The sequence below is a fragment of the Nematostella vectensis genome, chromosome 3, assembly GCF_932526225.1.
Source record: "Nematostella vectensis chromosome 3, jaNemVect1.1, whole genome shotgun sequence".
NCBI lineage: Eukaryota > Metazoa > Cnidaria > Anthozoa > Actiniaria > Edwardsiidae > Nematostella > Nematostella vectensis.
The window spans coordinates 15,582,549-15,605,707 of record NC_064036.1 but is presented as its reverse complement, the minus strand read 5'-3'; the positions used below and the strand labels follow the sequence as shown (position 1 = coordinate 15,605,707).

General features: G+C 41.4%; 2 protein-coding genes across 4 annotated transcripts; one reads left to right on the top strand and one right to left on the bottom strand.

Annotated features, from left to right (window-relative positions):
- The first annotated feature begins 1,074 nt into the window (after positions 1 to 1,074).
- Positions 1,075 to 9,424, top strand: LOC5522141 (RNA-binding protein with multiple splicing 2). 2 transcript variants are annotated; one of them, XM_032367579.2, is made up of 14 exons: positions 1,075 to 1,254; positions 1,368 to 1,445; positions 3,923 to 3,961; positions 4,059 to 4,070; positions 4,179 to 4,241; positions 4,524 to 4,629; positions 5,213 to 5,270; positions 6,154 to 6,231; positions 6,375 to 6,459; positions 6,787 to 7,007; positions 8,214 to 8,324; positions 8,669 to 8,735; positions 8,872 to 8,959; positions 9,259 to 9,424. In XM_032367579.2, exons 1-13 carry the CDS (start codon positions 1,219 to 1,221, stop codon positions 8,956 to 8,958), a joined length of 1,041 nt encoding a protein of 346 aa, XP_032223470.1. In that variant the 5' UTR covers positions 1,075 to 1,218; the 3' UTR covers position 8,959; positions 9,259 to 9,424. The 2 variants fall into 2 exon arrangements, with proteins under 2 accessions (XP_032223470.1, XP_032223471.1); XM_032367580.2 differs by lacking the exon at positions 6,154 to 6,231 and having other exon boundaries at positions 1,076 to 1,254.
- Positions 9,300 to 22,714, bottom strand: LOC5522139 (putative white-brown complex homolog protein 30). 2 transcript variants are annotated; one of them, XM_032367578.2, is made up of 21 exons: positions 22,629 to 22,696; positions 22,445 to 22,543; positions 21,173 to 21,358; positions 20,573 to 20,794; positions 19,816 to 19,901; positions 19,288 to 19,506; positions 18,494 to 18,705; positions 17,848 to 17,956; positions 17,508 to 17,639; positions 16,031 to 16,114; positions 15,601 to 15,711; positions 15,452 to 15,505; positions 15,003 to 15,100; positions 14,815 to 14,927; positions 13,875 to 14,079; positions 13,378 to 13,535; positions 13,140 to 13,297; positions 12,409 to 12,521; positions 11,535 to 11,659; positions 10,780 to 10,923; positions 9,300 to 10,484 (listed from the first exon to the last, which is right to left on the bottom strand). In XM_032367578.2, the coding sequence occupies exons 2-21, from the start codon at positions 22,536 to 22,538 to the stop codon at positions 10,204 to 10,206; spliced, it is 2,904 nt and encodes a 967-aa protein (XP_032223469.2). In that variant the 5' UTR covers positions 22,539 to 22,543; positions 22,629 to 22,696; the 3' UTR covers positions 9,300 to 10,203. The 2 variants fall into 2 exon arrangements, with proteins under 2 accessions (XP_032223469.2, XP_001642016.3); XM_001641966.3 differs by having other exon boundaries at positions 22,445 to 22,714.
- Between the last annotated feature and the right edge of the window lie 445 nt (positions 22,715 to 23,159).

The following is a 23,159-nucleotide window of genomic DNA, read 5'->3' as shown; positions in this document are numbered from 1 at the left end:
TTGATGTCCGTACATACTATGATGAAATGCGCCCGTGCATTACGATGCCTCAGCGACATTGCGAGCCTGAACAAAGACTCCCAAATAGACCTGTATTTTTTTCATCCTTTGTTAGCTGGCGAAGTCCGCGCCTCTTCCTTGACCGTTATATGAGATATGTTCTTATAAAAAACGATTAACTGCTACATGCACGCTTTTCTTTAATTTTTCATCCACGCCATTCAACAGTCTGACTCGACTAATTTGTGCAAATGAAATCAAATCCTGGCTTCGCGCCTGCTCGATATCTCCCAGGTAGAAACAGGACGTTATAATAATACACATTAAAACTTCGCCATTGTGCATTATTTTAAAGGATGAAGCACCCTCTCATCTAAAACAATCCACCATTTTTTGGGACAAATAATAGCTTCATTGCGTTAATTTTCTACACTTATTACTGCCAGTCCGGACAGAGTTTCAGACACTTACAAATGTGTGGGCGTTATTGCGCATTCCTCAACAAGGGTCTTTAATGAATGACAAGCTCCAGTCTTCACACGAGTGGTAGGGAATGAAACTTTACTTCAGGTACAAAAAAAATCTCGATCACATCTAGCAGCTATCTTAAGGAAAACAACAACAAGGAATCTAGTGAAAGTCAGTCTTTGGTCGCAATAAAAAAATGGGATTATATTTTTGTATCATCTTTCATTTGTCACCATAGCAAATGTCATAATATGAAGATTAAAATTCATGGCCAGCGTAGCGATCTGCAGGACAAAGGAAACAAATTATTAGCTACGCACAACATGAACTAACGACTGTTTTAATCGAAATGACAAAATAAGGTATCGTTTTTAATATAGTGATGTTATTTTTACTTAGGGGGCAAAACCTCCATAGAACGTAAGCATTTTGTACATTATTTTAGAAAAGTGAGATTCGAATTCCGTGATCAAGACAGAACCATCAGCCCCAGATCTCCCGCTGTCATTAGCACAGTAACCATGGCAATCACAGCATCCGACGGCGCTTGACTAGTCCTGGAATGTCACGCCGGTCGTGACGTCACGTACTACCTGTTGTGTTTGAGATCGTAGTCACAGCTGGGTCTGGTCGAATTGAAGAGCCTGGATATGAGCAAACACCGATCGGCACTCTAACAAACCGACTAATTGCACCTCAGCACGGACACTCCACTTTATAGTCAATCCGGGAGCACACTAAGCAATTCTAATGGACACCACAAAGTCAAGCCCGGAAGCCGACGAGGTAAACTTTTTAAAAATTGACTCTCTGCCGACAGAGAATTAAATAATGTGCAAGTTTGAGAAAATTACGGTAATTCCACGCCCTAGTAATTTGTTTATTATTCTTTCTTTTAGGTTAGGACACTTTTTGTGAGCGGACTACCGTTAGATGTGAAGCCAAGGGAAGTATATCTCTTGTTCCGAAGCTTCAAGGTGAGCACTCACGCTTCCGATCTGAACTTGAAATTCAGACTTAGAAGTTTGGAACTTCAGTAATGCTTTTAACTGATTAAAATTGCATAGAGTTAAAGATCCGAGCTAAAAATCGCTTTGCATGCGCCATTGAGTTGTCATGGACTTATCGTAAGTGTGCTAAACGATTACTGATAGAAAATATCAGTGAGTGTCAGTAATAGTGTCGAGAAGGACCTGATTTGAAGAGGAGGTCGCGACTTACGCGTTAACTTGTTGACAGAGATAGAATGAATATTAAAGCGAAAATGAGTTAAGTCAAGATATAAAAATCAGCTGATTTCTTTAAGATGAGATTGCGGTAAAACCATAAGCAAAATATAACAGCGGAACTCGAGACCCGTTAAGCATTTGACAACGACGCAGGTCAAACCAATATTTGTCGACAGTGAAGAGCTAAGTAGTTAACGTCATTATTTATGCAAACAGTAAAACAAAGCAACTGAAGAGGCTAAAACTTTATCCTACATTTGTTTGGTTTAGTAAATTTAGACGGATCTACCAAAGGGTAACTCAAAAGTCATTGATATTATTATTAGTGTTTGGAATTCATGCAGAAATTTGTACACGTCGATTATGTCTTTCGGGCTCGCTCAAGCGCTAATTATTGTATTGCCCCCCTCCAAAACTAGAATAAATTACAACTTATACTGATCTCATATTCAAGTCTATTATTCAGTTTTTGCCTACAAATCTTGCTTTGGTATTATCTATCAAATTTCTCACAATTCGTGAGAGCCTTGACCTTTGATATTTCGGCAACTGTGGTAACAAACCGACCGGAACTCAGTTAAGAGAAGTTTGCGGTTTTACACATTGAAATACTTGCCTCCTCGAAAACAAAGTAAACGGTAGCGTCCTAAGACGTTTTCTTTACGCAAGTGTAATTGCGATATAGAAGAGAACGTTTTTAGTTTTTCCGAAATGGTTGAAGGATTCTCTGTGTTGTAGGGGACAAAGGAATTCTTAAGCCCTTCTCCGTGTTGAATTGCTTTAGGCATGGTGTTTGATTGATTGAGAAGTTCGTGACACTTTTCACAAAACAGACTATTTGCGTTTAGAATATCTAGCTATGCTTCTTTTGGAACTCAAAATATAGCATTAGCCTTTTTCCAACTAATGATTAACACATTTTGTATAGAAATTTGTTGGCTCTGCTATTCCATTTACCAAGATGCGCTAACGAGTAAATGGTTTTTGTAACAATAACAGTTTTGGGCATCTGAATTAGCGTTTCAGCATACATGCGACCACCCCAATATTTCTTTTAGAAAGCCAAGTATTTTGGCTTTTTTTGAAAAGTAGAGAAGTGACAAGAGTTGCAAGCAAACCTAAATTAAAATGTGCAAGCATTAGGTATTTTAACGATGGCAAACAGAAAGCACATCATTTAGTGAGCCGATCAAGAGCACTTGGATGAGTTTCACTCACCCTTGGATGAGTTAGATATACAGTAAGATGAATTTAGCGAGTCGCGCATACAAAAAATATAAAATAAATGCTTGTCTAACGATTTTCCTGATTTTCTTTTTTTTTTTTTTTTGGGGGGGGGGGGGGGTAAACGGTCATTTGCGATTATTACAGACAGGAATCTTAAGAGTCCAAAACTTTTTAAAGTATTTCAAATTTTATCAATAAGGCACCTGCTTGTCTGACAAAGTCTGAGGACACGCCACGTAAACATTTTGAAGGAGTGGCTTTTGGCTAAAGTCTGATATAGGAAAAATATACTTCCTTTAAATACAAAAGTAGCTTATCCAAATCAGGAAATTTTACTGTGAAATTGCAACATTTTTTATGAAAGCACATAACGAATAACGAAAATGTAGATTTTTTGTGAACATGAATATGGATGTGCCTATCTTTTATTGTTTAAATTCGGTTGAACAAATTTTTCAAGTGTTAAAACCTCTAAAAAGCAGAAAAAGTATTTCTTTAAGCGTTCTGATCTTGCTAGAGGAATTTATCTTTATCCGATTTTCTTTAAAGAACAGAAGCATTTTTTTTTTGTTTTCAATAGCATTTTTAAAGCAAAAAAATAACACAAGATGCGTTTGAATTACACCCCAACTGAGAAAAATATGGCTTCTACAAGGTCTAATTCTTCGCATTGTTTCTTAAGCTGACTCCTATTTTGAAAACAAGGAATTTGATGGGATTTTACTCATTGAAGTTTTGGCGTAATAACAAACCATATATGGATACGTTTTCTTTGCAAGAAACAAAAGCATGCTGATACACCTATGAAGAAACTCAGGTCTTCATACTCCATACGTATGCATATAAGAAAAAAATATAAGACTTATCTACAATTAAAAACAATTGCCAATGTATTAAGTATCTTGCTTAATGTTACTAGAAATGTGTATAGGTATAGAAAATTTTTTAGAATTATGTATAATAAAGAAGAGTGTATTGATATATTTTCCCTTTACTAGGGCTATGAGGGATCCCTTTTGAAACTCACTGACAAACAGGTAGGAGATAAAACTACGTCAAATTCATCTGTCGAAGAAAAAACAGACAAAAATAAGCAAATCTTATTGACTTTATTCTTTCTTTCTTTGTTTGCAGGGCAAAGCTTCAGTAAGTATCATATTTCTCAGAATTTGCAGTTCTAGTTTGCTTTCCAGTGTATTTTTGGTTGCTGGTTTTGAGTGCATTGGTCGGTAAGCTCAATTATCTTTTCTGCAGCCCGTGGCTTTTGTTACGTTCGAAAACAAAGACTGCGCTTCCGATGCAAAATCCGAACTCCAGGTGGGTTTATTGATATTTCTTTATCCTTTGTGATAGTTTATGGGAGTTAAAAGTTTTCTGTAAAACCATTGCCCACTGTTTGTTAATAATTCGTTGGGGAAATTTTTTCAAAATTTCTAAAACTTGGTTGATGTTTTAGCTCCATCTTCTTTATGAATGAATAAAAAAAATGTTTTCCCGACTTTGCAAGATTTATTCCTAGCCTCAATCGATTCAGAATTCTGAGGGACAGTATTGCTTTTAGGCTAATTGCCAAATTGACTGACTTCTCTATGCTCACAGGGGGTGCAATTTGATCCAGATGTCTCACAGACACTCAGGCTGGAATTTGCAAAGTCTAACACCAAAGTATCAAAGCCCGTGAACAGACAGTCCGTCCTCATGTCAGGTGAATAATCTATTGAGATATGCCGGTAGAGACTTAACAAAGAGAAGGGGAAATTAGAAGGAATGAGAAAGAAAGGAAGGAGCTGGGTGGGGATGGGGGGGGGGGGGGGGGAGATGGATGAGGATGGGGGATTCGCATGCAAGGGCGCATCTAGCTTTCTGCCAAGGGAGGTGGATGGGGGTTGACCCAAACATTTGCGTCATTATTTCACCTTCGTAACGAGGAGGAGGGGGGGGAGGGGGGGCGCTTGCTTGGTCATCATGTCAGAGGTGCATACTCGATCTGAGATAAGCTACTATCCTACTATCGAAACGAACTAGTAGTTGGCACAAGCGAAGAGTTCGTTTGAGAAGAAATGGCCTTTATGTAAAGGGAGAATTACCACGTTATATGCCGTGGGCCACGGGAAAGCCGAATTTTCCGCAAATACCCTCTTTTTTCACGTCATGTCAACCGAGGAGCTCAGCCGCAGCTCATAAAGTGTTCCCTAGACGAGTAGACTTAGTTAAGTACTGGCTGTATATGCGAGGCATCCATTATATTTTGTTGGCAGCTTTTGGTAATTTGGCATTTTGATTGACAGGAGGGCATGATGCATTCTTTTTCCCGCCCACTCACGAGCCAAGCTTGGCCTATCAGGCGTAAGTACATTCTGATATTTTCGTATTTGAATAGCATGAAAACCTATCATACTCAAATATTCACCCTAAATGTTAAAAAAAATATCAAACTAGCCGCAAAAAAAAATATAAGTTAGAACGTAATCGGACAAATATTTCTATTGTTATAGTAAATAAGTAGCAATTTTTGCTAACAGTTATATACATCAATATCATAATTTCTCATCTTTCTCTTTCCACCCGTTGCGAGATACACTTCCTGTGTACCTATCATTTGAAGACTAAATGGGTTTGTGTTTCCCCATTATATGAAACCATCTCCATCATGTAACCAAACCACTGGTCTCGCCCCATGACAGGTAATCCGGAATCCATGAAAAAATGAGATATGGGATCCGGAATCCATGAAAAAAATGAGATATGGAATCCGGAATCCATGAAAAAATGAGATATGGAATCCGGAATCCATGAAAAAATGAGATATGGAATCCGGAATCCATGCTGCTGGGATCCGGAATCCACGAGAAAAAACCGACATGGAATCCGGAATCCACACACTAGGATCCGGAATCCAGAACCCTATTGGAGAACCTGTCATGGGGCGAACTGGTCCGTTATTACTGTGTATTCTGTATGCGTGTTACTAGCAGCAAATAAAAAAAACAGACAGTAGCTGAGTAAGGAAAAAAATGAGTAAAAACGATATATATACTTTGTTTTTAAGTGATTTCGTTTTAAATCGATTAGCAATGTGCTTAGAAAAGTGCAATATTACTAATCCAGTAACCATCATAACACGTGACTAATCACTACTCATAACCCTTGTTTCGATATAATGATTTTATAAGGATATAATGGCCGATATGTCCGCCGTAATAACACGTAACTAATTTATCATTCATAGCCCTTACTTCAACGATATAATGGCGTCCGCTGTCAATGCTCAACAATTTCAGGCCCATCACTCAAATGTTAACCACAGGTATCCCATAGCACTAACACATAGTTTCACTGAATTTGGCGCCCGCTGGATTCTACAAAATTCAGCGGTGCAGCTCACCCACCACCCACTAGGCCTTCACCACAGCCCTCCCACACGAGTAACACGTGATTGGTTGTTTGTAGTCCATTGTTCAGCGATATAATGACAGCGGCGGTTTCTGCTCATCACAATCTCGCGCATCACCACCCCACTGCACTGCAGCTCCAGGTACGCACTGCGCATGCACCACAGGTACCCCATTGAATTTACCTTAGGCGATATACTTAGGAAAGAAGGTGCACCAATAAATAAGTAAAACTTTGATGAAGATAAAAAAAAAATCGTGCAACAAGTTAATCTTTATAGAAAGATATGTAATTAGCCGAAATGTGATATAGTTCTTTAGCATTTAATCTCAAGTCCCTCCATCCACGTAAATAGAAGAAAAACATTAGTATGTCACCCTATAGAAATTCTTGGGACAATATGCGATGATATAAGATGAACAACAAGTGAATGATGTAAACTCATTTTCATTTATTCCGTTATTTTCAGCATCATCCCGGATATGCCTCTCTACATTCTCCCCTCCCCTCCCCCCTACCTTCTCCCCTACCATCCCCCCTATCATCACCAGCAGCAACTTTCACACTACAGCAACAGATGGCCGCAGTAGCTGCCGCAGCCGCCGCGGGAAACCCTCCGTGCAGCACCCTTTTTGTCGCCAACATCGACAAGAACTGCACGGAAAAGGACTTGACCGAGACGTTCGCAAGGTTGGTGTAGCTGTAATGTGAGGCATAGCATTTGCATGATTGGAGTGGTGTTATTATAGCTATAAAGTGAGGCATAGCATTTGCATGATTGGTGTGGTGTTATCGGCTGTAATGTAAAACATAGCATTAACATGATTGGTGTGGTGTTATAGCTGTGATGTGAGGCATAGCATTTGCATGATTGGTGTGGTGTTATAGCTGTAATGTGAGGCATAGCATTTGCATGATTGGTGTGGTGTTATAGCTGTAATGTGAGGCATAGCACTTGCATGATTGGAGTGGTGTTATAGCTGTAATGTAAAACATAGCATTTGCATGATTGGTGTGGGTTATAGCTATAAAGTGAGGCATAGCATTTGCATGATTGGAGTGGTGTTATAGCTATAAAGTGAGGCATAGCATTTGCATGATTGGTGTGGTGTTATTATAGCTGTAATGTGAAGCATAGCATTTGCATGATTGGTGTGGTGTTATAGCTGTAATGTGAGGCATAGCATTTGCATGATTGGTGTGGTGTTATTATAGCTGTAATGTGAGGCATAGCATTTGCATGATTGGTGTGGTGTTATAGCTGTAATGTGAGGCATAGCATTTGCATGATTGGTGTGGTGTTATAGCTGTAATGTAAAACATAGCATTTGCATGGTTGGTGTGGGTTATAGCTATAATGTGAAGAATAGCATTTCCAAGGTTGATTTTTTTTCTGTGTTGCTATAGTTGTAATCTGAGCACAGGTTACCAACCTCTCAGTCAGTCTCCAGTCAATCCCAGTATTTAGCTCGAATATTTTCACGATTGATCACCTCCTGTAATTGTCCTATAATTGTCGTTACTATATAACGCGGAACCCTCAACTGCTCAAACGTTAGAAATACCGCTTATTCTGAATAAATACACACCACAAAGCAATGAGAGTTTATTGTGACCTTTATTCTAGGATATAAGACAATTATAGGACAATTACAGGAGGTGATCAATCGTGAAAATATTCGAGCTTGTTACTGGGATTGACTGGAGACTGACTGAGAGGTTGGTAAGCCTGTGATCTGAGGCATAACATTTCCAAGGTTGGAGTAGTGCTATAACGGTCATAAACAGACTAGCAGTTGTTCTTGGGATACCATTACCAGCTCAGTGTGAAATGTAATAAGGTTGCATGGAGAGCTGTGAAACCCTAGAGGATATAACAAATAATTTCTGTTTCAGAGTTCCAGGGTTTCGGCGGCTTAAAATGCACAACAAAGGAAACGGACCGGTAGCGTTTGTAGAGTACCATAACGAGTTCATCGCTACCCAGGCAATGAATATGTTCCAGGGGTACGTAGAAACAGGAACGGGATAATTCAGATTCCCCTTAATACTTGCGATGCAAGCGCAAAACCAAGCCTTAGGGGGTTCTTAGTGACATGTAACAGAATCTCCACCCATCCCATCTCCAGAGCCTAGCTTGTTGCTCGTATGCGTTTACTACTGTAAGAAACTCTTTTTACCCTCCTTCGACCAGTACAACACATAGATGGCGAACCGACACATGACATGTCTTAAAAGATTTAGAGCAGGCTACTCATATACTCCCGAACTCTCCTCTTGCAAACGAAAGCAAAACGTTTCCCCTCTGGTTAGATTCATGTTTGTAACTGAAGTTTTAACTTTGTTTTTAGGTATCTATACCCTGGCTCAGAAAAGGGAGGTATCAGAATAGAGTTCGCCAAGACAAGAATGGGAGAGGTACAGTAGAACGACTTCGTTGTGATGTCAATAACAATATACGAAAACCCTGTCTTCACCTTCGTCTATACTTTGTAGTCAATGGGGTACAGTCATAGTCACGTGACTAAGCAAGATGTGATGTGATTGGTTACAGGGTGGTATTTCGTTCGGTTCAGTGACGCCGAGGTACGATACTGGATACGCCTCGTCACCACCCGCGGCCGCTATGAGTTTTACTTGAGGTGAGAAATCCACCTAAAACCTGTACACTATGGCATGTGCCATTTCCATTATATCCTTCGTTCTTCTATTCATCCATTCTTCATTCTTCTATTTATGTAAAAAGATATCAACCAGGATCATGAATTTTATCAACTGGCTCCTGGACCTGATCCCAAAAGCCGTGAACGATTTCTTAATACTCCCCCAATAACATCCTCCCCATCCAGCTCCCATAAATCCGTTATACCCAATGGATATAAGTCATCCCTTGTCCTCCCACCTCAATGGTAGAACGCTGATTTTTATTATTCTTTCCTAGGATGGATTGTGCGATTTCGTCTATGGTAACTGAATATGTTCTAAAGGTGTACATTTTTATTTCAATTACAAAATACAATTTGCTGTGAATTTTCTCAATTGCATATTCGATCTGTAAATAAGCCACTGTAAATATTTGGTTTGCAGTAAAAGATTTTAGCTTGTGAGTCATGTTGTCATTTCTATGGTTACCCTGTTGTAGACAGGATGGGGGATTACGTCTTTCAAACTAACGGAATTACAATTAGCATTGTCAACGCCTTGTGGGAGAAGTGTCGTGATTGAAAACCATTTCAGTGCTGAACAATGAGAACGCTTCAAAAGATTTTGAATGAGTGAAGCCAGCTGGCGATTTAGCTGTTGGAAATTATTAACGAGAGTTATTGAAAACTGAGAGAAGATCACGAGGTGACCTACTAGGAGTGTTTTGCAAATAAAAACTTTATATGAGGTCCATAGCGAGAAAATACAAGTTTTTTTCCCCCTATAAAAAAGGCCGCATATGGGCTGTACTTTCCCCTTTTAGGGACGTACCATTGGAAAAATGAAGGGGGGTGGGTGGGGGAAGGGAGCAAGGGGGGTGGGTAGGGAGGTTTCAGTCGTGAATATTTTGTTTGTCTTTGTCTCAAAGACGTGCAGGATTTTTTTAAATCATTGAATGCATTTTTTTTGTCTTGTCTTGACTACATGCATTTTTTCCATTTTTTTCGTGTATGAATTTTTTTTGTTCCTTACCCCCCCCCCCCCCCCCTTCACTTTTCTAACGGTCCGTCCCTTACAAAAAAAACTCGAAATACATTAAAAAAACAAAAAAAGAAAATCACATAAAGCTAGAATAGCATGATTTATGAGCCTAATTTAGTTAAGATACGAGCACTGCTCAGAGTATATATTACAATTGCCAATTGCTTTTATGATTGATGACACACCCAGTATAATCATCCCTTCATTTCTGCTTGCCTCTGTTCAACAAGCACAACGCAACGAACGCTAAGATGCGTGTTCCGATTCCGAGTACGAAAAGCATGGAGAGAGCAAAGTTGTAATCCCTTAAGGTGTAGCCGTTCCTGCCGGCGATGCCGTATACTAGAGGGGCCATCACACGGGGGTATCGGTTGGCTTCTACTTCAAATAGCGACTCCATGTACCACCGAGCATAGGACAGGTTGTAGAGGGCGGGGCCGACGAACGTAAACTTGTCCAAAGAGCAAAGGGAGGGTGAGGAACCTAGAATAACATGCACGCAGTGTGTTGTAGTCAGGGTCCAGTATGTGAAGGATAGCCAGTCACCAAGAGGAGAGGGGAAGACATGAATAAAAATGTGGCGGACATTCATTATAAAATTTTCGTCCAATGGGGACCACCCCACCCCACACACCCATTTCCTTGAAACCCCCTTATTATTCTCTGCCCAGTATTTAATTAAACCTAACATGCATTTTATAGCTTATGAGGGTTTACCACCCATATGAGGGTTTACCACCCATTTTGATGTTAAAACAGCACAGCGGACAGAATATACCTGCTAGCAAAGAGTTAATGAGGGCTACGAGCACCGACGCGAGCTGCGAGTTTCTTGGATTTAACAAGATGGACAGCAAGTAACCAGTTCCATTGCACGCGAACCACGCCCCTACAGTCGACGCGTAGTGATGAATAAACTGACCTGAAATAGATTAGAATTTCGGTGCTTAAGTAAACGGGACTAGAAGAGGACTCGTTGGGTCTAGTTTCAATAAGAAAATCTCTTGGGTCATTTGATGCAAAAAAATCCAAAAGGGCGTCATGTAACATTTTTCCTGTTCTCAGCTATCGAGAGGTTCTAAATAACGCTTGCTTGACTACAATCGAAGAACACAGGACTCAGACTTGTTTTAAATTTTTCCGGGTTATCAACCCCGATCAACAATCATATCACAGTAGGGTTCGCTCTGCAGATTGCCCTTACTCGTTGAGATTGAAGCTATCATGTTGCCAAACACCTGTAAGAACTGATCGTTTTAGATACTTCATTACTGTTTAGTACCCTAACTGGTAATATAATGTAATGTAAAATGTAATACAATTACTGTATTTATGCGTTCTTTATAGTCAGTAATTCAGACGTTGTCTGATGCGAAGTGAATTTAATAAGCTATCCATTACCTCAGGCGCGTTCCCAGGATTGGCCGAGATTCCATAATAAGAAAAACCGACTTTTTGGCCGCCAAGGGGGGGAATCCCCTGTGTACGCCCCTGCTATTGCATGCTATTGTTTGCCGTCCGTATCAAACTTACCTCTTGGGATGGTCAAGGAATACAGAAGACTCAGGTACACTAGTGGACTAATGAGGATGATTGGCCACTGCGCACAATCCACCGCGAGGAAATAGCTGAGTCGATTTACCCCAGACGCTGATTCCCTAAATAGATTAAATACTAGGTACAACCGAAAATATATAAAAAGGGAATCAAATTCTAGGTACTACAGAAAATATATTAAAAGGGAATAAAATACGATATACCACTAAAAATATATAAAAAGGAAATAATATACTACGTCAGATGCGATAGAGAGGTCCCAAAAGTTAGAGGGAAGGGGGGGGGGGAATAAAGTTTGGAGGGGGTGGGAGGGTGGAAATTTTTATGGGAGAAGGGGGTACCTCGGTTTGACATAGAGTTCCGCTTAAAAAGAATACAATCAGGTTTAAAAATGTATAAAAACGCCTTTTAACAATCAATCGGTTAATGTTATTTGAATTTTGCATAATATTTGAAACGCCTAAGATGATCGTGGATTCACCTGAAAGGGTACTACGACAAAATATAGAAATGCGGCGCAACAGAAAACGATACTACATACCCAGGATCACGGGCTATAGGATAATTTGACTCCGAAATGAAGACCACCTCGACCCCTAGCGGCGCGTTTTTTTTTAGTCGAGTGGTCGACCTACTCATTTACTAGATGGCGGCGGTTACACAGCGCGTCGTTTAAAAGGTCGCAAGCGCGTAGGGACAGACCTCGCTGCAGGAGCGAAACCAAGGCATATACATCCAGTCAACGTAAGAATACGTGCTTATTCAACACTAACAAGACATTAGACTTCATTTCGGAGTCAAATTATCCTATAGCCCGTGCCAGGATAATGTGATTTATATATATTTCTACCTCCAGAATATCACCCTGTGGTTTCCAAAATAACGTAGCGCAGGGAGCATGGCGGTCAGGCCAAGAGCGATACAGCTGATCGTCTGTAAGGAAAAAATGTTCGACAAAGCGACCTGAAAAAGAACAATTAGGGTTTCGTTAATAATCAAAAAACCTCCTTAGTAATAGCATACGGCATGGACATCTGCATGTTGAGGTTTCAAGTGAGGCGAGCTGATCTGATCAGAGGGTCTTATTAAAAAGGCCACTCACGCCGCCATTTTATGTTCCCGCTCAATGCTTAGTCACACAGAGTAGATGATTTTAACGCTACCTCAGCGTTTAGTGTGCCAGACAGTTGGATATTACGGTTATCGGAAATGATTATGTTTCAAGGTACCTCCGTGTTATAAGAGCAATCAGGACAATTCAAGGAAAAGATAAGTGGATGATTAGGAGCGACCAGGACAATTTAAGGAAAAGGTGGTGTGATGATTATATTGAGAGCGACCAGGAAAATTCAAGGAAAAATAGGGCGATGATTATGTTTCACGGTACCTCGGTTTTAATAGCGACAAGGACAATTTAAGGGAAAGAAAGGTTGGTGATTGGATTTCACGGTACCTCCTTGGTAACTGAGACCAGGACAACTTGAAAAAAAGAAAGATTGATGATTTTTAGGTTTTACGGTTCTTGTTTTAAGTGCGCCTAGGATAATTTAAGTAAAAGGTGGTACTAAGGTTTCATAGTACCTCCGTGTTAAGTGCGCCGAGGATAAGTCCTGCCACAAGCACCATCATCTGGTCCAAAAACAGCGTCCTCAAGATCCTAAACAGCAGCCGATTCTCACGTCGGTAGAATGTCAAAAACTGCGCAAACAAATTTGGCATCTTTCTTTGCTCAAATGATACTAAAAACATGAAGTTTGACGCAATTGTTAGTAGACGAAATTGACAAAAAGACGAAAAACGGACCAACAGGGTACCGTACCGGGTTTTGCTGACCCGCCGTTGGACTCGTTGAGTTCCCTCATACCGATAAGCTGTACGCCTTTTGTAGATGCCACAAGATTGGCAGTAGATGAGGTGTCAATCACGGTGTGCGGGCTTTCAACCGGGGCATCAACGCCATCACGCTCTGATTGGTAACTGCAACAGTTGGAAACAATTGAGTTAGACACACTTTTATATCCAACTAGACCAGGCTTTTCACTAGCGAGGCAAGCAGAGACGTTGCGAATATAAGCGAATTAGACGAAAAGGGAAGAAAAAGTTCCGTTTTTTTTTTTTCTGCTTGTTCTCTGCTTGGGTCTCCTTCGTGATATGTACCTTAACATTTTATGTACCTTGATCCAATCACTGGGTTCGAGATCATGAAAGATTATAGAATTGTTTGTATCCTATTGACGTATGGCCCAGACTAAGAGCCAACATTTAATTTGCAACAACTTTTCGAGTTTCTGGGAGGAGGAACCCTTGTATTCCTACCTTTCCCATTCGTTAAAAAGCTGCGAAGGCGCGAAGTTATCCTTGACGTACACCCCACCAATCACGTCCATGTAGAAGTCTGCGGGGTTCACGTTAAGAGGCTTCTCGAATCCCAAACACTGGAAATATTCCTCCGCCTCGTCAACCGAACCTTGAAAAACAGTTCGGCCACCAGGACCCAGGAAGAGAAGGTTGTGAAACATGCCTAGGAAAAAAATAGAGAGAAAAGTGTGAAACATACGTAGAAAACATAGAGAGAAACGTGTGAAACATGCCTAGGAAAACACAGAAAAAAAGGTGTGAAACATGCCAAGGAAACATAGAAAGAAACGTGTGAAACATGCCTAGGAAACATAGAGTAAGGTGTGAAACATGCCTAGGAAGCATAGAAAGAAAGGTGTGAAACATGCCTAGGAAACATAGAGAGAAAAGTGTGAAACATGCCTAGGAAACATAGAGAGAAAAGTGTGAAACATGCCTAAGGAAACATAGAGAGAAACATGTGAAACATGCCTAGGAAACATAGAGAGTAAGGTGCGAAACATGCCTGGGAAGCATAGAAAGAAAGGTGTGAAACATGCCTAGGAAACATAGAGAGAAACGTGTCAAACATGCCTAGGAAACACGAGAGAGAGGTGTTAAACATGCCTAGGAAACATTAGATAGACACACAGACACAATAGGTCGCTCGTGAAACTCGCATATGAAACACATACACAAAAGATTGTGAAACATACCTACGAACAGCATGGCATATTTGCTAAGAAGACATAGGCTTGTATCGTTTCTTTCTCAAGGGCCTTGTTCGTAAGTATTTGGTAGGTGTTCTCTCTTTTCAGGCATAGGGAATAGTAAGGTGTTACCTTTAAGTGTTGCCTTTAAGGGAAGAATGCTTATATGTGTTTTCTATTTCCTTAGCAAATGCAAGGAAGCAACTTACGGAAGATCTCAAAGCGTGGCTGATGGATGACACAGACGATGGTGAGTCGGCCTTTTTCGGCGACGGCGCGCAGTGCGTTCAGCACAGACAGACTAGAGGTACTGTCGAGACCACTGTTAACACAAACAGGTATCACTAAACATCATGAATCAATATATAAAACGAGCTACCACTCCGTATGATGATACCTTGTCGGCTCGTCCAGAAAGAGTAGGGTAGGATCCACAACCAGTTCCATTCCGATATTTACTCTTTTCCTCTGCCCACCAGATATACCACGGTTTTCCTATAATTAAATGCAAAGTTGGATTCTCAGACGATAAGCAATAATTCATCACGTGATGTCACTCCACCTTATATCATCTGACGTTATTTCACGTCACCAATGTACATTGGTGGTGTAATTGTATTGTATGGTACTGCTTCCGAACGTCATGTAACCTAAGTTCATACGAACGTAAGTTTTTATATTGCTGAATTGCCGTATATTGCAATAGTTGTCTGATAAAGGTGCACGACATAGCTGGGCTCAACACATGCTAAGGTCCAACAATAATGCGATGAAGCTATACATGATATTAGATGTTATACTTTCTCATATAACCACATTTAAAAAAGCGGATCTTGCTTTACCTACCTCGTCGCCGATTTGCGAATCCTGGATACGCTCAAGCTGCAAAAGCTCAATAATCTACGGATGACAACAAAAATAAACATGCTGTGAGACAGTTTAGTTAAGGGTTGCATGAATGGTGGTTACCTCTGAACCTACTGCAACTTGCTTACCTGTTGAACGCGTTCATGCTTCTTGGAGCTTTTCGTGGATGAGGACAGCCTTAGCTCCGCTTGGTACCTCAGCACTTCCTTGACGGTCAAGTTACGGTGCATGACATCCTCCTAAGGACCATACCAATGAAGCCACAGGTCACTTCAAAGTGATGTCCACCTTTTGATACCATTTGATAGAATACTGCTAATGGGCAATGCCTTCAATTGCTAAGACAGTACAGGTTTTATTAAAGAACTTCTGATAACTAATGGGCGAGGTCGACACTGGCTAGGACAGCACAGGTATTTAGTAAGAACATCTGATCACTAATAGGCGATGTCGACAATGGCTAGGATGGTAGAGGTATTTAGTAAAGACATCTGATGACTAATAGGGGATGTCGACAAACTTGGTAAAAAGCATTATATCATTCATCTTGTTTCGTACCTGTGGAACGAAGCCAGTGATTGTCCGATATTTGTCAAAGTCACTTTCTTTGACGCCGTTGATAAAGATGTCACCACCCCGATTCTGCAGAAAGAAAACAGATTATTTGTTGGTCCTGTGCTGATTTTTATCTGATAGTTCTGGAAAAGCTTTGGTATGACCCCTTGCCTAAACACAATAATAGTTGGGGAACTCGTGTGTTTCTACGAAACAAATCAGTTAAAAAAACACTCAGAATCTCGGAATTACTCCGGGGAGGGGGACTTGTACCTTCACGGTTAACAATGCGCGCGAGCGAGAGACTTGGTACGCCTTTTCACTGGACGTGTTTACTTACCCCGTTGTACGCCTTTTCACTGGACGTGTTGACTTACCCCGTAGTACACATTACCACTTAGCGTGTTGACTTACCCCGCAATACGCCTTGCCACTGAGCTTGTTTACTTACCCCGTAGTACGCCTTACCACTGAGCGTGTTGTCTTACCCCGTAGTACGCCTTGCCACTGAGCTTGTTTACTTACCCCGTAGTACGCCTTACCGTGAGCGTGTTGTCTTACCCCGTAGTACGCCTTACCACAGGGCGTGTTGACTTACCCCGTAGTACGCCTTACCACAGGGCGTGTTGACTTACCCCGTAGTACGCCTTACCACTGGGCGTGTTGACTTACCCCGTAGTACGCCTTGCCACTGAGCGTGTTGACTTACCCCGTAGTACGCCTTGCCACTGAGCTTGTTTACTTACCCCGTAGTACGCCTTACCGTGAGCGTGTTGACTTACCCCGTAGTACGCCTTACCACAGGGCGTGTTGACTTACCCCGTAGTACGCCTTACTACTTAGCGTGTTGACTTACCCCGTAGTACGCCTTACCACTGGGCGTGTTGACTTACCCCGTAGTACGCCTTGCCACTGAGCATGTTGACTTACCCCGTAGTACGCTTTACCACTGGGCGTGTTGACTTACCCCGTAGTATGCCTTACCACCGAAGGTGTTGACTTACCCCGTAGTACGCCTTGCCATCGAGGGGGTTGACTTACCCCGTAGTACGCCTTGCCACTTAGCGTGTTGACTTACCCCGTGGTTCGCCTTGCCACAGAAAGTGTTGACTTACCCCGTAGTACGCCTTACCACTGGGAGTGTTGACTTACCCCGTAGTACGCCTTGCCACTGAGCGTGTTGACTTACCCCGTAGTACGCCTTGCCACTGAAAGTGTTGACTTACCCCGTAGTACGCCTTGCCACTGGGAGTGTTGACTTACCCCGTAGTACGCCTTGCCACTGAGCGTGTTGACTTACCCCGTAGTACGCCTTGCCACTGAAAGTGTTGACTTACCCCGTAGTACGCCTTGCCACTGGTTGACTTACCCCGTAGTACGCCTTGCCAATGAGCGTTCTGACTTACCCCTTAGTACGCTTTGCCACTGGGCGTGTTGACTTACCCCTTAGTACACCTTGCCACTGAGCTTTTTGACTTACCCCGTAGTACGCCTTGCCACTGAGCGTGTTCAGGAAGGTCGTTTTGCCGGCTCCTGAGGGGCCCATGACGGCTGTAACTTCCCCTGAGTTGATCTTTCCTGTCACGCCAGCAAGCACCTTTTTCTTTGACCCCTAAAGAGAAAGGAGTGCTTGTGATATGTGTCGGTTTTCTTTAAAGCGTTGCACGACGTATATCTGAGTTGTCAGGAAATTATAAAGTTATCAGCCCGTTACCTAAATGGTCTCAAAGAACTGGTGTTACTTCAAATGTCTCTGGATAATGTAGATAGCAAATGTTTTTTTTCCAGTGCACTACTAGTAGCGGACACACGTTACTTACCCCTTTAAGTTGCAGGCTGAGGTTATGAAAAGCGATGTTGATTTGGAAGTCTTTCGGGACAATCTTGTCTGCTTGGTTGTGGATTTCCGATGCACCAATCATCGCCATTCTGACAGAAACACAGTGTGAATATACTAGCAAATCCTAATTCTTTAAACAGTTCACATTCTTGCACGCCCTCTTTTATTACGTCCATTCTGCAAGGCCACAAATGGATCTGTTCCGCGAAATATATGTTCCGCAACCCGTTATTTTGCTGGCTGGGAAGAGGTTAGACCCCTCGGTTGGTGGGGAAAATTCGTCCCGAATGGTTCTGCTGGCATATTTGTGGGGCCGAACTAGTTGTGCTGGATATATTTGGGGGGGGGGGGGGGGGGGGGCGCTGGAGCGGATGCTTGGGAAAAAATATCGTCCCGATCGTCGGTTATACGGGCAATTTTAACCGATGTGCTAAAATGCCTAACCACTGCTGGCTGAAAAAAAAAGTCCTAACCAATGTTTGCTGAAAAGAAAGGAATGGTTCCTCCTGGAAAAAAAGCAACAGATAATGTTTGCCATTTTATAATATATGCCATTTTAACATGTTTCGGGAAGGGGGGCTCGTTGTATGCCCTTATTTCTTGGCCTCTAATGACTCACGTCTTACCTCAGACCACTGTCTACTTGAAAAGCGTTGATCGCCTCCTTGTCTCGTTTCAAATATCGTGAAGCGTACAGATGGGAGTAAAACCTGATTGTGCGGCGGTAATAGAAGCAGACGCTGACCACGGTCGCGAGGACGATGATGAGAACGAGTAAGGAGACACCAGCTGTCATGACGACTGGAGCAGAAGAGCCTACTTTACAGCTCGCTAGAGGCTACGGCAGACACGCATGGGTAAGACAATTGGTACCTCGTAGACTCATTTCATTAATAGCCGCAGCACATTATGGAGCGGCATAATAGGAAGTAATGAAAAGATGTAACCACAAAATTTACATTTTCTTTCTACTGGGTTCAGAAAAAGATAGCCTACCGTAGGAACTTTGTGGCACTTATAACATTAAATCAGCATACATTTTTTCTTACAAGAGGGCGTAAAGGAAAATACCTAAAGGGGAGCGGGGGAAGGGATGTGGGAATCTGGTTAACGGGAGCGGGGGAAGGAGTGTTGGAATCTGGTTAATGGGAACGGGGGAAGGGATGGGGAAGGTCTTTGATTACATGGCTGACGCGTCGCGACTACATTCCTAAGCATGGGATTCTGCGCGTAGTCAGGGTTTTGTTAGTGGAAGGGGGTACACTTGGACAAATACTGTACTAGAGGCGCCCTATAAAAAAAGGGAGAATGATCGGGGGGAGTGCTCGTGCCCTTCCTTGCGCCCCTCCCTCAGTTATGAGCTAGAAAAACAATCGTCAGTAATACACGGATGGTAGAGATAAGTCGAAGCTCTACTTACTGGGCAAGGCTGTGGCTCGACACTCCCTTCTCGACAGAAGTAGCCCTCGGGGCATATCTTGCGTGAAGTGACGTTAGGGCAGAAGTAACCCTTTTCACAGGGGTTAGGTCTAAAGGAGCCGCGGCAGATATACCTTCCGCTGTCCGGGTCATAGACCGGCACCCCGCCGGACGGTTCACAGCAAAAGCCTGCTTCGCGACAGCCGTAGGAAGACCCTTTCTTTATGAGAATTCCAAAAAATTTTCAAGTCAAATAGTGTGAGCAAGTATTGGTTAGAGTAAAGATTATTAAATTTTCCATTTCTTAGCCCCTACTGGTCACATTATTTTAAAATACCATTCTCGCAAAAAAAAATCCTTGCCAATCCCTTTAATAACTAGTGCTTTGAAGTGGCAAAAGAGGTTTTTTTAAATGTCTATCCAAAATCACTTCCTTGATGGCCTTGTCACTTTCTATAAGTACATGCGTTATGTATGTTGCTTTTAGAAGAGACTTAAGACAGCGTGTACAATAACAAATGACTCCTACCGTTGAGTTCACCACGTAATCTGTGATACAATACGATCCCTCTGGACATGGTATTATACACAATTGATTACTTGGACAGTAAAACCCTAAAAAAGGAAAAAAATAATCAGCAATACACAACATCCTGGAAAAAACATTTTGGAAATATTACGTACAAGTAACCAAATCATTCTCATGTAACTTCCAACAGTTACAGGTGCGTGTGTACAGCAAAATCTTTGACGAAACTATTTACAATAACAATCCTTTGCTGATTTATAAACTTATTTACAGTGTTGTGTTATATTCTCTTAGTTTTGCGGAGAGGGCGGTGATTGACTTGGCTTCTTTGATTCCTAGTGGCAATGCATTCCACCATTTAGCTGCTACAAACTTAAAGCTGTTTTTTGCGTGTACAGTGGGGTGCGCAGGACGCGCGCGCCCCCCCTTGGCGGCCAAAAAGTGGGTCATTTATTATTATGGAAACTTCAAATACTATGCTTCCTCCATATGATACCTATAATTGCGCATCCACCCCCCCCCCCCCCCCAGACAATCCTGGGTACGCGCCTAAGTTGCATAGGTGCGAAAGGCACGAGAGAGACCCCAAAACAATGCCCATGTGTGTATTGTTTGTAAGCTCTGTCCAGGGTGGTCACTTCCAAAGGGTTGTTGCGTTCCTAGTGGTGTTTTACGTCCCTTGGATTCAGATAAGTGTAGCTCTGGGTTACCTGGGGGAGAGCCTTTGTCAGGTTAGTGTATTCGAGCTCTAGGTTACCTGGGGGGCAAGGCTTTGGTTTTGACTCGACGGCGTCCAGGTAGAAGCCATCCAGACATGCTGACGAATTCATAGGATGAACGCAGTATGGCTTTCGATTTTGATTGGATTGGGTACCGAGGTAGTCCACCAGACTAGAGAAGCTCTGAAGACCAAATTGACCTCCATCGGGACTCGACGAGTTTGTCGGAGTTGATGAATTGGCGGAAGATACGTTGTAGGCTAGAAATGTAATTTGCGTACTATTTATTTTTGCTAAATATGTATAAAACGCTATTCTTTTTTGCATCGCTTTTCTTTCGCTACTATATTACATGGAAAAACTGTGTCGCTACGCTTTTTTTCAAGAAAAAGTGAAAATAACGTTTTGCATTTTTTTAAATAAATAAACGCTTTTTAGGGGATGTTAGCAATTAAAAATTATTATCATGCTACGGACACTTTAAGACCTTATCCGATTAAAAAACCGTAGGGTACAAAAGTACCCTACCCCCCCCCCCCCCCCCCCGCCCCAGAGTCAACTTGCTTCAGGGCCCCAAGGACAACGATTTAGAGGTAGTAAATTACCATGCACCTCCCCCCAGTATCCATTCCGCTAACCTTTCGCATCTCGGCGCCTCCTCGAAGAGATTACAGAGCTGGGAATGGAGGGAAGCCTCGAGAAGTTGGACATGAGTTCTGTGATCTGTAGCTGGAGTGTTTCGTTGCACGGTCTCACGATAGGTAGGCAACATGCACCCAACAGCTCCGTTGGACAACAGGACATAGGAATCTCGGTTGTCGAAGCTAGAAAGATCGAAATAATTCTATTTCTAAATCTTTTGCACTTTTAACATTCCTCGTTTCATTTTTTCTCTGTTCCAATAATACCATAGCTACTCTTCTCTCTTTTGCAAAGTGTTTTATCTGTACGAGTTCGGCAATGAGCTTTCCGTTTAGAAGAGAAGATAGAAGATGGAAAAAGACATTAAATTTCCGAATAAGTTGAAAATTTCAACAATTTCGACGTCTTATTTTCCGTAAACGCGTCTGGTGAAAATAATATTTAGTTGTCCTGCATTTACCAGTTTACTTGACAAAGATATAAATAAACACTACATTTGTAACGCATTTTTTTTCGGGAACACCCGAGTTATTATTTGCAATTTGACAATTATGAATGGTATCTAAGCGCCGAAATTATAACAGAAATATGAAAAAGGAGCAATGATCGATGATTTCATAGAAAAATTTATTGGTCCTTATAATGGTTCTTATAATTAAACCCTGTGTAGCAGTTTTAATTTAAACTTGCTCGAACCCTGGGAGAGATTACTATTAACTTGCGAAGTTAACTGCGATGTTAAAAACGTTGTTAGAATAATAAAAACTCAAACAATCGAAACAAGTTCAACACAATTTCAAGTTACATTAAACAATATGTCGAAAACAATTGACTATAATAGTAAAAATGAAATAGACATCAAAATTTGCATTCCTCTAAAGGTATGGTTCCGCACTGTTTGTCATATGTTGTAGAAGACGTATTCTAGACCAGCTAGTAGCACGCACAGCCACCTACTATACAATAAGCAACAGGACAAAACGAAATGAACAACAAAATGCAAATAGCGCTAGTGTCGTTCTAGGCAACTAAACTTGCCTCGCCAAAAATGGTAGACCAAATCGAAAAAGCATAAGTAAATAATAGAGAATAAGTGGGGTTCTTGAATTCTGAAAGTTGTTTAAGATAGATGATGTTGTTGTTTCATTCAAGTTTATGCTCAAATGGATTTGTGGCACATAAGTTCTGGATGTTGGATTCAAAATCAATTAATTTAACATTGATGTTTGTTTATGTTACTGTAACGTTTATTAACCTTTTTTACTTACCCGAACACATTTCTCGTGTAAGAGCCAAAGATGATCGAGTGCAACCGAGTACAACTCCACAAAACAGAACCATAGCTTTAGCGCCGAGCGCCATTACTCCTGTTTCAATATAATATGATTTAGTGAAAAACTTGAGTTGCTCTGTCTCTGTCTTTTCCAGGAAGAATATGTCAAATCACTTAACTTTTAAGGTACTTAAGCACAGTGCAAACAGGAAAATTATATTTGCAGAGAGCAACAGCCGTGTGGGACCTGAAGCGGCATTAAGTACTACACAGGCAAAAAGTTAAACAATACCTGCTATTAATAAACCGCACTATGACGTAACTACAATAGAATAATAATAACGAATTGAACCGTTACCACTCCTTACCACACTATGACGTAACAAATAAAAATAATAATGATGAATGAGGTCATGCAAGATTTGTTTAGCCTTTTCCGAATGAGTTTAATACTGGCAAATTATCAATTTCGATATGTCGAATTTGATTTTAAACTCATTTCGGTTAAGGCGAAGAGACAATATAAAATTCAAATCTTGCACGTTACAATAAAGTGCTATTTATTAGCGTTATCTAAATTTTAATAAAACCGTTATATAGTCTGACTCTTGATTTATGAAAAGGTTAATCTCTTAACATCAACAAGAGTAGCCCAAAAGTATAATTGATATCTTTGCTTCCTTTGCCTTTTAAAATGACGAGACGAAATC